General features: G+C 52.1%; 7 protein-coding genes across 7 annotated transcripts; 3 read left to right on the top strand and 4 right to left on the bottom strand.

Moving 5' to 3' along the window:
* Positions 1 to 164: 164 nt before the first annotated feature.
* On the bottom strand, positions 165 to 934 carry QC764_0082810 (uncharacterized protein; the record flags this gene model as incomplete). Its single annotated transcript, XM_062940823.1, has 3 exons — positions 165 to 649; positions 699 to 851; positions 900 to 934. 3 exons carry the CDS (start codon positions 932 to 934, stop codon positions 211 to 213), a joined length of 627 nt encoding a protein of 208 aa, XP_062799364.1. The 3' UTR covers positions 165 to 210.
* Positions 935 to 1,298: 364 nt separating this feature from the next.
* Positions 1,299 to 1,762, bottom strand: QC764_0082800 (uncharacterized protein; the record flags this gene model as incomplete). Its single annotated transcript, XM_062940822.1, has 2 exons — positions 1,553 to 1,762; positions 1,299 to 1,496 (listed from the first exon to the last, which is right to left on the bottom strand). The coding sequence occupies exons 1-2, from the start codon at positions 1,724 to 1,726 to the stop codon at positions 1,299 to 1,301; spliced, it is 372 nt and encodes a 123-aa protein (XP_062799363.1). The 5' UTR covers positions 1,727 to 1,762.
* Positions 1,763 to 3,663: 1,901 nt separating this feature from the next.
* QC764_506710 (uncharacterized protein) lies at positions 3,664 to 4,920 on the top strand (the record flags this gene model as incomplete). Its single annotated transcript, XM_062947924.1, has 1 exon — positions 3,664 to 4,920. The coding sequence occupies one exon, from the start codon at positions 3,664 to 3,666 to the stop codon at positions 4,918 to 4,920; it is 1,257 nt and encodes a 418-aa protein (XP_062799362.1).
* A 1,073-nt stretch (positions 4,921 to 5,993) lies between these two features.
* Positions 5,994 to 7,184, top strand: QC764_506720 (uncharacterized protein). The gene is made up of 2 exons (XM_062947925.1): positions 5,994 to 6,615; positions 6,675 to 7,184. The coding sequence occupies exons 1-2, from the start codon at positions 6,111 to 6,113 to the stop codon at positions 7,076 to 7,078; spliced, it is 909 nt and encodes a 302-aa protein (XP_062799361.1). The 5' UTR covers positions 5,994 to 6,110; the 3' UTR covers positions 7,079 to 7,184.
* A 2,068-nt stretch (positions 7,185 to 9,252) lies between these two features.
* Positions 9,253 to 9,777, top strand: QC764_506735 (uncharacterized protein; the record flags this gene model as incomplete). The annotated part of the gene is made up of 1 exon (XM_062947928.1): positions 9,253 to 9,777. The coding sequence occupies one exon, from the start codon at positions 9,253 to 9,255 to the stop codon at positions 9,775 to 9,777; it is 525 nt and encodes a 174-aa protein (XP_062799360.1).
* Positions 9,778 to 10,009: 232 nt separating this feature from the next.
* Positions 10,010 to 12,417, bottom strand: RCO1_2 (transcriptional regulatory protein rco1). Its single transcript, XM_062947929.1, has 2 exons — positions 11,256 to 12,417; positions 10,010 to 11,196 (listed from the first exon to the last, which is right to left on the bottom strand). The coding sequence occupies exons 1-2, from the start codon at positions 12,178 to 12,180 to the stop codon at positions 10,319 to 10,321; spliced, it is 1,803 nt and encodes a 600-aa protein (XP_062799359.1). The 5' UTR covers positions 12,181 to 12,417; the 3' UTR covers positions 10,010 to 10,318.
* Positions 12,418 to 12,562: 145 nt separating this feature from the next.
* QC764_506750 (uncharacterized protein) lies at positions 12,563 to 13,654 on the bottom strand (the record flags this gene model as incomplete). The annotated part of the gene is made up of 4 exons (XM_062947930.1): positions 12,563 to 13,082; positions 13,136 to 13,404; positions 13,460 to 13,527; positions 13,585 to 13,654. 4 exons carry the CDS (start codon positions 13,652 to 13,654, stop codon positions 12,635 to 12,637), a joined length of 855 nt encoding a protein of 284 aa, XP_062799358.1. The 3' UTR covers positions 12,563 to 12,634.
* Positions 13,655 to 13,706: the final 52 nt, after the last annotated feature.

Raw genomic sequence — 13,706 nt, 5'->3', positions numbered from 1 at the left:
CAAAACGGCAGACGCGGACAAAGCTGAAGCAATGACACAACACACGGCACACGACTTTCCCACTCAGAGCTTATCACACGCTGGCCTAGCGTCAGAGAATTAATCAAGTCACAATACGAGATTACCCTACTCCCCACACTGTTGATTGCCGTCCTCTCCGTTCTCTCCGCCACCGACAAACAACGCCCACCGCAAGCCTCCCTCGCCATCTCAAGCTGCCATTGGGCTACCTGGAAGGCTATTAAACCAACCTTCGACATCCTCACGGACCGTCTTCTTGATCTGGCACTTGTTCGCCGTCGCAATATCCTGGCTCTTCTGGTTTCCGCAAGTGGCGCTGAAACAACCATTGGCATCCATGGCCCGCTGGAGCGCATCGCCCTTCCACCCAAAGACGTAGTCGCCGTGCTGGCCGTACCCCGTCTTGTCACCCGTCGACAACACAAACGGCTGTGAGCCATCGGCTGGCCACTCAGCCTTGTTGTTGAACTTGGTCGTGTCCCAAACAATCTCAAGCATGAGCTGGGGAATTTTGACGGGGTGACTGGCAGGGCAGTTTCCGGTGGACAGGAAGTTGGAGGGGCCGGAGGTGGGATATGCGACGTGATCCTTGTGGTTGGGCGTGTCGAGGTTCTTCCCGTCCCAGCATCTGTGGAGAATCAGCACATGTGTGTGTTAAGGACCCACAAGAGGCATACGTTGGGTACAGCACGTTGGACCTTATACCACCGAGACAGGGACCAGTCGGGAAGCCTTCAAAGTCGAGGCGGGAATCAGCGCACGGCGCCATGTCATCGCCGCCGAAGTTGGGCCCGCTGTAGCATCGGAAGCAGCTCTGCATTTTGTATCTGCCATGTTGTTAAAATAGAAGTTCTCAAAGGTCATACTGAACTGCTTACTTCGGTTCTCGTCGATTTACGTCGCCAACAAACATTCTGAAACCCTGTTTTCTGTGTTAGCAGGAGTTATTGGCCATTCTGAGGACATCTTACAGGCTTGAATGCAGTCACAGTCTTGGCCCGGGGAGCAATCTGGTTTTTGTTAGTATGAGCTTATGAGGTATAATACAGATTCAATCTCTCCATTGCCAGGGAAACAAGAACATCGAACTTGGCCCACAGTGAGGGCTAGGGCTAGGGTATGCCCCCCCCAAAAAAGGTGCGTTCTGGATGGCCAGAACCGCCTGAGAAAGGATAAGTGAAGAGTGACAAAGAAACGGGAGCCAGGACATAATAAACTACGGCTCCGCCTGTAATTTGGGTGGTAAAACGATCATTAAACAGGAAGCTGGGAGAAAGTCAGTTGATGTGACACCAACCACCACACAACACCAGACACAAATACCGGTTGGGCGCCTGCGGGACGCGCTTGTAGCTACCATTTCTCGCCCGGAAGTACACGTTGGCGGTCCAGTAGTTGGAGAAGTCATCTGCCGGGCCGCAAGTTGTGCAGGTTGCCAAATTCGCGATGTCGGTATTGTAGGGCATGGACGCGTTCTGTTATACACACATTAGCATCCTTGTACCAAACCTTAGATCTCGGAAAGATTTACAAACGCGTTACCGCCGATAATCTGATGCATATGTGGCGTCGGGAACTCTCCTGGGTTGACAAGAGGATCCAGACGCTCGACGGTGAGTTGGGAGCACCCGAACCGTAAGTGGTTGAGGCCGTTCAAGCCTTGACCGTTGACGGCCGCTGCCAGGGCAAGGGCTTTCCAATGCATGGTGGACGAGGATGGAACTTAGTTTGGGCTCAGAAGGGCAAGGGCGATGGAGAGAAAGGCAGAAAGGACTGCAAACCGGTTTCGACGCAGGAGCCCTTTCATATTCTTCCTCGTCAGTGTTGTGCAACACGACGACTTTATAGGGGGAGAAATGCCTTGCCACACCACCAGCAAATTGCAGCCCAAAATTAGACTGCTTTTACAGTCACGCCTCGGTCCAACCAACCGAGCATAGCGAACATCATATCTCGATGGAGGTTGGCACTCTATTCAGATTAATAATTTGGCATGTTGTATGTCTTGACCTATCGGCAGAATGGGGGCAACTTCTCGGGTATTGTGGGGTTGCGTCCTCCTACAGTTTGGCGACATGATTCTCGGCAAATCTGTCAGCGCTTCGGAATGATCCGAAGACAAGCAATGATGTCCCGCTTACTTGGCTCCTTGGTGCGTGGCAGGAAGCCGATTGGTTGGCAGTTGGGAAGGATAGAGACGGACGGCCTTGTTGCCGGCAGCTGACGACTCTTGGTGTCTTGGTCGCCAAAGAAATCAACAGGCTGCAAGAGTAGGGAGGTTCACGATGGTAGCTATCTCCCAAGGTAAAAGGGATGTCTGTTGGATAATTGGTCTTTTGTTTGCAGCGACCCAATGCATGTACGACGAAGGGTCTGGGCAATCAATGTCGCCTCTTTGTTAGTACATAATGACGGCTTCATTCAGCCATTGAGACATCCACTAAACACACATTCCCATCAGCGCAGGAAATGCTTCACTGAATAGATACACTCAACCCGGCCTCTTAGCCCCTGAATGAGAAGTATGAGAACCCCACAAGAGTACTCAAAGGGAGGAACATCGTGGGATTATCACGGAGAACACGTATGCCAGCCAATGACTTTCTAACCGAACAATAATCATCGAGGGCACCTATCTGCCCACTGGCTGGGTGGGGGACCTGCTCAAGCGTAACCCAATGGCTGTGGACAGAATGAGTGATAAGGTATTAGACAAAACACAGAAACATTGATTCTGTTCAGGCCTGAAAGAAATGCAGGATTGTACTTGGCCAATACAAGTAGCATGGAATTCATCATCTGGGTGGCATATGGTAACTATACCTATTTATCCCGCTGATGTTAAGCCTCCCAACTACATACAACATTGAACAGGGGGGCAACAGGATGTGCAAAACCGGAGAAGTCCCTGTGGGTGCAGTGGATAGCAAATCCCAATGGTGTGATAGTGTCTAGGTGTGGATGGACCCAATCTCGAGTCTTTGAGACATCGCCAACAGGCCTCGAAACATCTATCAATGGGCCTCGAGGGATAATCAAGGTGCCTTTAAAGAGGATTAATACCTCTCCAAAGATGGTTAATGGGCCTTGAAAGATAGCCAATAGGCCTGGAAGGGAGGTTAGGGGGGATACTTGCTTTTTGGAAAAGTGTGAGCTTGTGCTTATCACCCTGTTGCTGGCTTGCAGTGGGAACAGTTCGGCTGAGAAAAAAAGAAACAACCAAGCAAGGCTGCAGCATCAATGTTGTTGGCCCATACCACGTTGCAAAGGACTTCGACAGCTGAAAATAAAAGTGGAGATAATACAGCAGGGCTTCAGGTCTTCAGCTTTGTTGGACGACGCGACAACGGCATCAACTAACCGTTTTGGGATGCCAAAAAGCGCTATTGAGCCTTCCAGCCCTGTCCCGGGAAATTAGACCCCAGCAATAATTGAGCCACGCCACGTTCTAGATCGCCAAACAATGTTCTTGACTTCAACTTGATAGGGGTCAAATCCAACCCTGCAGTCGGGGCCCGGAGAATGGGGTTTTAAAGAGCCGACTGTCCCTTTTCTTCTTGATGGCCCTCGACCATCTCTCACACTCTTTTGCCAGCATTCTCACTCAAGTCATTCGTTTACTTTGCCGCAACGACAGCAACCATGAAGCGGGGAGTTGCCCTCTTATCGGCTTTCGGCTGGCTGCAGCTAACATCTGCTGGATGCTGTCGGTCAAACAAATGTTTGCAAGACATCACCAATCCTCTGTTCGATGGCCCGCAGGATTGCTTGTCGCTTCTTGCTGTCACCATCACGCCAGAGGCCAGCACAGTGACCGAAACGGTGACCGAAGTTCCTACAATGAGCTGGGTTGAGACGGTCGTTTTCACTGAATCGGTGACATCCATTCTTGTAACAGAGACAGAACTGCAAACCGTTGGTATTACCACAACGGCCGACACCGAGACGGTTGTGGTCACCGTCACCCAAACCATTGTGGCAACCGACACCAGCCTTCAGACCTTAACCACCACGGTCGCTCCGGCGTCGACTCGCATCTATGCTCGTGCTGCCGAGACCGAGCTGTCTCCCTCCATGCCCTCATATGCCACGGCAAACTGCCCTTCGTGGGAGAAGTACGTCAAGGCGTGCAAATGCGCGGGCGTTACGGCAACCACCATCACCGCCGAAGGCCTGTCAGCCACCACTCTGACCTCCACTTTCACCGACACAGCGGCCATCATCTCCGTTCCCACCACGATCTCCATTACCACCACCGTCGTTGAGTCCGCCGTCACCACCGTGACCGACACCGAGACAAGCACCGCGCTGGTCACCGACACTGTCTCCTCCACCTTGACAGTAGACACCCCCTCGACCGTCACAATCACCCAAACCATCGTCGAGACCGTCTCCCCACAAGCAAGCTGCAAGCCCGGCCCCCAAGTCTTCAAAGCCTTTGCTTTCGAGGCAGGCACCACTCCCGTATACTACATCTACGCCAACCTCCTCAACGGCCTCACTGGCGGCATCAACTGGCAAGGATCTAGCAGCTCCACAGCCGCCAGCGTTCAAAATAAATATATATGGTCGATCGATCAGAATGGCTACCTCGGTCTGGCGTACAACGTCCCTCCTTACACTTATTCCTACAAGGCGTACATGAGCACGGCGTCTCCAGGGAGCAACTGGCCGCAGGTCAACACTGCTACGTCGGTGGATGCGCAGATTGCAGGCGGAGCTGCCATTTCAAAGATCAAGGGATGTATCAACTCGTTGACGGGCGAGTTGACCCTCTCGGTTGCTGGGCGGAAAAACATTTTGTGGTGCGGGCAGCAGATGTGGATGTCGGCTGGGTTGGGGGAGGACATTAATCGGGGGACCTGTATACAAATGTTTCCGAAGGTGATTTCTTTGTAGTGGCTTGTAGATAGGTATCTGGGCGGCGATGGTGATGAGAGTTAATGCGAGCTTTGAATGTACCCCATGTTACGTTTGGAAATGCCAGTGCGAAGAAAGAGGTTCACTAGTGATCCTGAGTATGAAATGGTTGCGAGCCTCAATTTGAGCAGCATCACTGTGCAAGGGTCGCCGGTTGAGTGGTCGTTTTCTTTTTTTTATTCCAAAAAGAACATATGTATTATTTGACAGCAGTTCCAATAATAACTCCCCTATAGTATTTCATTCCTCTTAACCTATAGTTACCATTCATCTTTTCTTTCATTTATAGCTCTATTCCCGAGAGCATGTTGTTGTTATTGTTGCGTTTTTCGCCGAAAGCGGCCCCCCGCGAAGCGGGTGTCGCGAATCTATCTAATAATAGGTACAGGCGCACACTGGCAGTCTTAAGTGCTATGTCTACAGGTAATCAAGCCGATGGGTATTCCCGGTCGCAGTTTGAAGGCGTAAAGTCTCTCACCAGCTCTGCTCCCCTCTCCAAACTGGGTTTATTCTCGAAAGCAGGCTGGGCTTAATAAACAAACCCTGGCAAACAACTAACAATAGGAGAAATGGCTCGATGGTCAAGTGGTATGGTGGTCAAGTGGTATAGAATTCTGAGCTACGGCATTTGCTCTAGCATGACTAAAGTAATTGTGCTTGGAAAGTTGCGAGTTTGAATCTCACCACGGCTATTCTCCTTTCTGTACCCGGGGTTTTTTTTCGCTTCAGGCACTCAAGAAGTCTTTTAATGGCTTAGTAACGGTTTCAGATAGCCATTGTATTGTAGATATTATGGCTTTCCTTTTGCCTTTACATCAATTCCATACCTTCCTGTATATGGATATGGCTTCCCAAGTGAGATGGGTGGATGATATGATGTCAAGCCGCGCGACTCTGAATGGCACTGTGCCACCTTTCGCATCGTCTCGCATTTGTCTTCGGCAATAACTCCTAACCGCCCCACCATACCCAACCGCGCGAGAGAAGGGCATTGAAAAGCTGATCTGAAAATCGACAGCAAGAAAAGTTCATCCGGATATAAGAAGGTCATCACCGGCTAAGTCCGCCAAGGGGTGAAAAAGTTAAGAACAGAAAAGGGTTTGGACCCTCGCCCCCGCGCATTGTGGGCAGCGGCTGCTTTCATTCACTCAGCGATAACGGCCTCAACAATGACCAGCTCTCCGCAACAACCTTTGACCTTCCTCATCACTGGTTGTTCCTCAGGTTTTGGTCTTCTGCTCTCCAGGCTTGTCCTTGACCAAGGCCACAACCTCATCGCCACCTCCCGTTCTCCCTCGAGAACTCGCGAAGTCGTCGACGAGATTCTTTCCCACCCCGGTGCCGGAACCCGTCAGTGGCTGGAACTCGATGTCGACGACCCAGTGAGATGCCACGAGCTCATCAACGACCTGGAAACCTCCAACGGTACCGCCATTGATGTACTGGTCAACAATGCTGGCTTCTGCATCCTTGGCCCTGCGGAGCTGCTGGAAGAAGACGAGTTGAAAGAGATGATGGACACAATGTACTTTGGTCCCACTCGTCTTGCACGGCTTGTTCTTCCGTTCATGAGACAGCGGAAGAAGGGTGTGATTGTGAATATGAGTAGTGGGGCTGGGTTGGAAGGAAGAGAGAGCATGGCTGGCTATGCGGCTGCTAAGGCGGCGCTGGATGGTGAGACTATATCAGGTGCAATGAAGGTACGAACGAAAGCAAGCTGATTGCCACAACAGGATTCTCCAAGGTTCTCGCTACAGAGGTTGCGCCGTTAGGTGTTAGAGTATTGACGGTTCAGTTGGGAGCTTTTGATCATACATCTATAGGCGACAACGCCAGGGCTGCAAGACAATATCGGCAGGGGGATGTGCCTACTGAATATGTTGGGTCAGTGGCCGACCAAATTACCAAGACCCTGGCTGGAGGCAAGTTGGCCACTGTGGCAGATGGTGATTCAAAGAAAGCTGCCAAGGCAGTCTATGATGTTATTGTTGGTGAGGGGGTGGGTTTTGGAAAAGAAAAGGAACGAATGTTGCCTCTGGGAAGAGACCTCGATAAAAGACTCAGGGAGGTTATCGGGGGGTATCAGCATGCCCTGGACGTTTTTGGGGACATCTGTAACAAGGTTCACAAAGATTGAGTCTGATCAAGTGGTTGTACTAGGCAGCCCGTTTCTATGAGTCGGATGGTCCTTCCTGTCTAGTAGTGAAAATTGCTCTATTTACCTGAACAAGATGTCAACCAGCCTTCTTCTTTTCTGATTCTGAGGGGATTTCTTTCTGAGAGATGTGGTTGATGGTGGAGTCCGGGGTGGAGCAGAAAAGGGGAGGAATGGCGATGAGCGCCGGGGTTTAGCCGCCCACATAGACTCTAACACTTTGACTGTTTTCAATGCTAGGACCGTCGCTCTCAACTGTATTTCCAACATTCAAGTGGATTGTTGTTCTCAAGAAACCATGCTGTTCGTCAGATCCATCTCAACGGGCGATTTTAATGACTCGGGGACTCCCGAGGTTAGAGGCATCTGGTCCAGAAGTGTAAAGGCTAGGTGGCGTCAGAATCAACCTGCTGAGTGGTCTTGATGGCCCCCTGTCAGGTTGGGCCAAGAGCCTAATTCCAGTGCGCTCTGGTATTCAGGACACCTCTGGCGGGGGACGGTGTTGGCACCAGCTGCTCCGGGCGGTGAGAAATGCCGTTGGTACAGGTTGCTCTGCTATCAGCTGCATTTGAGTTCCCTTATCCTGACCCCAATCAGGCACGTTGGCGAAATGCACCCTCCCGAAAATGTTTAAGGGTAGGTAGGTACACCACCCCATGGAGAGACAGGAGCTTTGTCCCAGTATTTTCCGACCACTTTCCGTCTTGAAGCAAAATCTTCGACTGCGATCCCTGCCAACAACAGCAACAAGGTGGCTCCGAAAGTCGAAGAATCATGACAAAAGGAGGAAGATCAAAGCGCAACAGGCGCAGCCAGGCGGTGAGTAAGGGTTCTTTGCCATGAGAAGTAAGGGATACCTTCGCTGACCATGTTTGTCGAAGACCAAGCCAGCACGACAGGCAGCCTCGCCGTCCAGAATCCGGAGCCCACCCCGATTACGACTCCCCCCGCTTCCTTGCCAAACCCAGAGGTGGTCGCCACTGCCCTTGCCGCCATGCAAGATGGTGCTGGCAACCATACCACCGCCTAACAGACGACTGGAACTGAGGATAATGACACCGCAAGAGACATTTTCGTGTTCACCGGCACCGAACCAACGTGGCAAGAACACAAGGACGCCTTAGAGGCTGCCCACAGGGCTTCGGTCCATGTACCCTCGCCGTTGTGCATTCAATTGGCATTCTTTTGTGACGGATCTATCGCGCGTTACGCTGGCAGGTATAGCCTTGGAGGAATTGGCATAGCCTACAAACGGCATGACATAACCAGCGTTTACAAACCCGCCCAACACGTTGCTGGTGGGTGGAAGTTGGGACGGACATTCTCACCTGAGTACACCGAGCTTGTGGCCATGTTAGTGACATTGATGTTGGCCATATTTGAGGTTCAGACAATTGTCAGAAGACTTGGGACATTGGCTACCATTGAGAGATCACTTGCTGCCAGCGTCATCGTCCACACAGATTGCCTAAACGCTCTCAACAAGGTGCTGGGCAAGGACAAACTCAGAGGGCCGCTGGAAACATGATTGATCCAGGACATTCATGACAAAGAGAGGGCGCTGAGAGAGTCCCAGTTGTCCCGGGTGTTTTTATCAGCTGCAAGTATGTTTGGCTGCCCGGGCACCAAATGGAGCCCCACGACACCGCCGACAGGTTTGCTAGTCAAAATCAGACACTGGCCAGAGGAGAGCATGTACCAGGTAGATGGTCAGAGAATCCTCACCGGTCCCCCAGTCTCAAACCCCTACAACGGAAGTCAAGCACCTCTTCGATGCAGACGACGACCGTCGCTATAAGTTCCCCACGCCACCCTCAACGGTCCCATCCGCCACCATTGGTCCGGCCTCATCAGACACTGGCCCTGCGTTCACATTCAGTGTGCCCGGACCGTCATTGCCATCGCTCTCAACTCGACAGCGTTTGACTTATGCCTAGGTGGCAGCGATGGCACACCCTACTAACATGCCTAACGTGATAGTGGGCAGTGCTGTGGCGCCAGCCGTCCCAAACACGACAACCGGCCCGTCTTCAACCACATCATCGAAGAATTGAGTCAATGCCATTTCAAAAGAAAAGGCCGAGGCAATCGAGCTGAGCAGGGCTAGAAAACAGGTGGCCGACGCCAGAATGGAAGTTTGGAAGATGACTAGAAACATGCCGCAAATGATGAGGGACGTGGATGATGAGATGTCGGAACAGGCTGCCGAGAGTGAGTTACTTCATGAAACGGGCAAACGGTATGAAGACTGGATCATCGAGAACTGCATCTTCGTTCCTCTGGATAGCAGTGCTGGTATTAAGCCTGGTCTTGGTGGCAACAAGGACAGTGGTGTCGCCGGGGACATCGTCAAGGTCGAAATTAATGATGTCAGCGTTAGTGCCAACGCCATCAACTGCGGCAGTATCCCAACCAACACGGGCGATGCTGGCAAGGATGGGAAAGTCACTGGTCAAGAGCTCAAGGCTCAAGGTCATAGTCGCCAAGTTCAAGTGGCAACTGGGAAGCGCAAACGGGACCTGGCCGATGTTGGGAATGGAGATGCCAACGCTGGCAAAAAATCAAAGACGCGGGGCATGGACGCCATCCCAGCTCAAGACATCGCCGTCGCCAGCAAGCGCAAAAACACGGGGCTTGCGTTCCCAGGCGCTGATGTCCGTGTCGGTGGCAGGCGCGTGTGAGCAGAAGGGTCAGGAAGCTGAGATAAGGCGGAGATTGAAGAACTTGGCGAATCGTCGCCTCCTCCTGTTGGCGTGGGAGGTGTGTAAGGACCAAGTTGGTAAATGGCTGGGGTGTTAGGGGAATATTGTTGTTGCCACGGGTGTACTGATGTTGGAAAGTTTATGAGTGTTCACAAAGGAGGACAACACATGTGGGAGACGTCATTGTTCATCTTGGAGGTGACGCGCCCCTATTAGTAGAACCTTTTTTATTTATTTGTTTGTTTGTTGAGGTAAGATGGCTGTGTGTAATGTATTGTCTCCAACTCACTACCAGGTTATGTAGATCGCCTTTTGCACGGTTTGTCATCCTGTGCGAATGTTCAATTCTCACAGGGGCAGCTGCACAATTAAGCGTCTTAGAACGCCGGAGATGCCTACTATCTTGTTGCTCTGACTCAAATTCATCATCAGAACTATCAGAGGTGAATGGGTATTTACTCCGCCATCAGGAGAAGCTGTAGAAGTAGCCCAGTTCAACATCATTATCTCCTCCCTTTATTTAAAAGCTCCTCTCTTGGCCATTTGCCTGCCCTGACTGGAACTTCTTCTGCCATGGTAGTGGTTCACTAGCCACCTTCACCGGCCCAACATCGCCAGTTGCCTCTCTCCTTGCCTTCCACTCCTCGATGTCCTTGTTATCGACCCAGTTACCATGCAACCCCAATTTGAGCTTCAACGGCAGGTGAATCACCGCAAGCGGACCTTGGCTCAAGTTCTGTGCGTCAAAGATCAAAACATCATTTCTCAGCACATCCAAGTGATTCAGCAGCGCGATGAGGTATCCCTCGCCTTCCGCCCCTTCTTCCTTTGGGATGAAGGTCGGCTCTTGGAAGGTCATGGTTGGCCCAGGAAAGTACACGTCCTCCAAGCCAGCCTTTTCTTTCTTGGTCTCTCCGTTTGTCACAGATGATGTTGTTGAGCCGGTGTGGTAATGCTCGGGTCCCCATGCGTAGTGGCCCAGAGAATTGAACAACCCGCCGGCAGGCGGTCCCAACTTGGCAAAGTCGTACGGTCTTGTCGGATCTACGACGGCTTGCCAGAAGTGACGGTAGGGCTTGGTTACATACCGATCATCGATTCGTGAGAACTCCCCGTTGGTCAGCCAAACAACCGCTGGTTTGACACGCTCATCCGCCACCCAAACGTCAGAATCCCCTGCCTCAGGTGTCCGGATAGCCGACTTTTTGGCCTTGGGATCAAAGATCCATCGCGTGGTTGGCGAGCTGAGCTTGTTTCTCTTCGCAATGCTGTCCGCGGAGGGTGTGACGTTCTTGTCTGGTGGGAAGAAGAAGAAAACGTTTCCATCGGCAACCGTCAAGTCAAAGACTATTTCTCCTGAGGCTAGCTCATACGCGCCGGCAACATGTCCATGGAAAGCTTGACCTTGTTAGCAGTTATCCTCAGAGACTGTGAAGCTCCAGACAGCAAGCACATACCGTTGTCACCTCTAAACCAGGTAATCTCTCCAGGATCCCCTGTCCCCCTCCTCGGGACCACGGCATACCACTGATCCTCCTCCGGGTCCCACGCAAATTTATTCTTTCCCTGCTTCAGTCTCTCCAACTTCATCTTGATCGGGGTCAACGCTAAAACGAGATAATTCTTCGTCAACCCAGCATCATGAATCATACCCGCAAACGGGGCTTTATACCACCCCTCCTGCGTCTTCTTCCCATCCATATCCACCGTCCAAACAGCCACATCAACCCCGCAATCCGCCCCGTCACCACCACATTCATAAGCAAAGCAGACCATCTCCCCCGTATCAGGGTCAAACTTTGGATGCGCACAAAAAGTAGGGGAAAGGATTTGCCCTTCAAAGTCATACCGTCCCAACGTCTCGAGTGTGTCGGGGTCCATCGCGAAGGGGGGCCCATCCTCCTTCATGGCAAGCAGCATCCCCCTCCAGAAAACAATATTGGTGTTTGAAGCGGTGCGGATGACGCCCTTGACAGATTCATTGTCTGTGTAGGGGTTGCGGTACTTCCCAAACAGCGACCTCCTCGCGGCGGTCTCGTGTTTGTATCGATCGGTCTCGACATACTTTTGCTGGAAGTCGGCGTGGCCGTTGGCGATGCGGATGGCGGTTACGGAGCCGTCGCCGTTGAAATGGATGTCGTCTTCGTACAAAGGGGGAAAGCGGTGGTCAGGCTGAACGCGGTAAAACGTGCCGGAGATGTCGGGTGGGATGGTGCCGGTGACTTCGAGGTTGAAGACGGAGCCTTCGAACCTCGAGGGGGCGTTCATAGACCGGAAGGCGTCTGTTTTAGGGAAGGCGACCTTTTCTGGGGAGGTGAGCTCATTGTTGCTGTAGTTTGGGGAGGTGTCGATGTGGGGGGCAAGGTGGAAGATGTGTGCCATTTTTTCCTGAAGTGGTTTGTTTACTTTTTGCTTGTTGCGATGAGTGAGAAGAAGACTAGGGGAGGGTGGATAGAAGAAGTGTTGCTGTTCCAGATCCACTGTGCGGATCTTCAGGGGTGAGCTCAACCCCGCAAACCATCACGAAAGTGGCGACACCCTCAAATCGTCCAAATTAAACCTCCGACGGTAGATCGGATGGTTTCGAGATCCAGGTGGGGGATTATTCTTCCCGGCAAAGGGTCCCCGGGTAAGCTAGGTACGTGCGGGGGATCAGAAGGGGGGTAGCTTGACCCCAACTCGGCAACTGTCAGGCCTTGTCAGTGTCAGATAAGCATGCACTCAAAAAGACAAAAGACACGGAAGCAAAACATTTGTCAAGATGTGCTCAAATCAAAATGTCAATTGTGCAGCTAAAGCAAACACCCCTAAAAACAGCCCCTGAAAGCAAGCTGCTTTATTCTGCCTTGAATTGGACCAGCTCAGGCAAGACCTTCTCCCCCACCTTGGGTTCCCTCATCTCCGCCCCCTCTCTCTTCTGATCCTTCGGCAGATCCAACACCAGCGCAGGCTCACTCGTCTCCACCGGCTCCCCATACCGCGGGGCCCTGAGATCATCAGGCTTTACCCTTTTCCCAGTTACGGGATTTGGGTAATGGAAGGGGACCACCCGTGTGTCCGGCCACAAGCTCCTCTGCTCGACGAGCTCATCCGGCCCATCAGGGTTCTCAGGAAATGTGGACCTCGCAAAAGGGATGTACTCTTTCTTCGTGTGGCTCCACCCCTTCTCGTGCTCTGCATGCCAAAAGGGGAAGTACCGGTACCTAAACAGCTTCCACACTCCATCCTCCTTGATGTACTCGTTCTCGTAGAGACCCCCCTCCCACCACTGACGATGCCCGCGGCTGTCTATTTGTCAGTATCTTCTCTCTAGCCGGCCTTTTGCGGTGACACTAACGGGTAATACTCCTCAATCGACTCATGTGTGCCAGCTTGCATGAGTGCACGCATCCGACACCAGGCGTGTTTCCCAGTGGAGTCGACGTCGACAATCTCTTGCATCATGAGGTGGTCCAATAGCCAGCCTTCGACTGGGCCGTTGCGGCCATTGACAAAGGATTGTTGGAAACGGCCCTGGTAGAGGCGGGCGATGCCGGCTTTGCCGCGGTAGCGGCCGCCGAGAAACTCGACATAGGCGTCGGGGTGGTCGGAGAACATATCAACTACCTTTTGGGGTGTTGGCAACCTTGAGGAGAGAGATGAATGAACGAGAGTGACTTACCTCGTTGTAGAGACACTTGTCGAGATAGTAGCCATACTTGAAGTGGGTTTTGCGGACTTCGGCCTCGTCTGGAGGGAACTTTGGTTAGTGTGTGGCCTTTTATCAAGACCTGATAACAAACTTGCCTGAAACCCGGCTGAGCTCCTTCTGCAGCGTTTCGACCTGCTTCTTGAGTTCCGCGAATTCTTGCTCCATGGTCAGTTAGATTTCTCTGTGATTGGGGGTCTTTGCGAGATTATTGGATAAT

The sequence above is a fragment of the Podospora pseudoanserina genome, chromosome 5 (assembly GCF_035222485.1).
Source record: "Podospora pseudoanserina strain CBS 124.78 chromosome 5, whole genome shotgun sequence".
In the NCBI taxonomy this organism is placed as follows: Eukaryota; Fungi; Ascomycota; class Sordariomycetes; order Sordariales; family Podosporaceae; genus Podospora; species Podospora pseudoanserina.
This window is presented reverse-complemented; position numbering and strand designations above follow the sequence as displayed.